General features: G+C 61.9%; 1 protein-coding gene across 1 annotated transcript in view; it reads left to right on the top strand.

Moving 5' to 3' along the window:
* Positions 1-241: 241 nt before the first annotated feature.
* The window catches only part of TRIM24 (tripartite motif containing 24), a 58,645-nt gene continuing 58,422 nt past the window's right edge, over positions 242-464 (top strand). Inside the window, exon 1 of the mRNA XM_026047319.1 lies at positions 242-436. Coding sequence (XP_025903104.1) covers positions 242-436 — 195 coding nt within the window. The remainder of the gene's footprint in view (positions 437-464) is intronic.

The raw sequence follows: 464 nt of genomic DNA, 5'->3' as shown, positions 1-464 counted from the left end.
TTCAATAAAATGTTTGAGTCCAAAAAGTCAACTTGGAAATCTGATTTTTTCTTTTAATTTTACTGACTGCCCCTTAACTTCAGGTAGCTTTTATACCTGCAAGTGGTATGCCAAACTCAGCAAAGGCGCCAAAATTTATGTGTGGACGCCCACATGGAAAATGATGCACGAAGACAACCTCTTTAGTGACTTCCAAAGTGGGAAGTGAAACCCTCTGCTGCCGGCGTGGCCCCGGCGCCGAATGGCGGGTGTGGCGCAGCAGCGGAGCACGGTGCGAGGCCTCTCGCCGCCTCAGGCGGCCCCTCGGGGCGGCGCGGGGTGCGAAGGCGGGAAGTGCCTCGCCAACGGCCGCGCCAACGGCCGCGCCAACGGCCGCGCCAACCGCCGCGAGGGGGGCGTGGCCTCCCGTGGGGCTCGCGCGGGCGGAGCGCTCCCAGCACGTAGCCGGCCGGGGGGCGTGGCCT

This window comes from Nothoprocta perdicaria, unplaced genomic scaffold, assembly GCF_003342845.1.
Source record: "Nothoprocta perdicaria isolate Ctin4 unplaced genomic scaffold, notPer1 scaffold_490, whole genome shotgun sequence".
Classification (NCBI taxonomy): Eukaryota; Metazoa; Chordata; class Aves; order Tinamiformes; family Tinamidae; genus Nothoprocta; species Nothoprocta perdicaria.
This window is presented reverse-complemented; position numbering and strand designations above follow the sequence as displayed.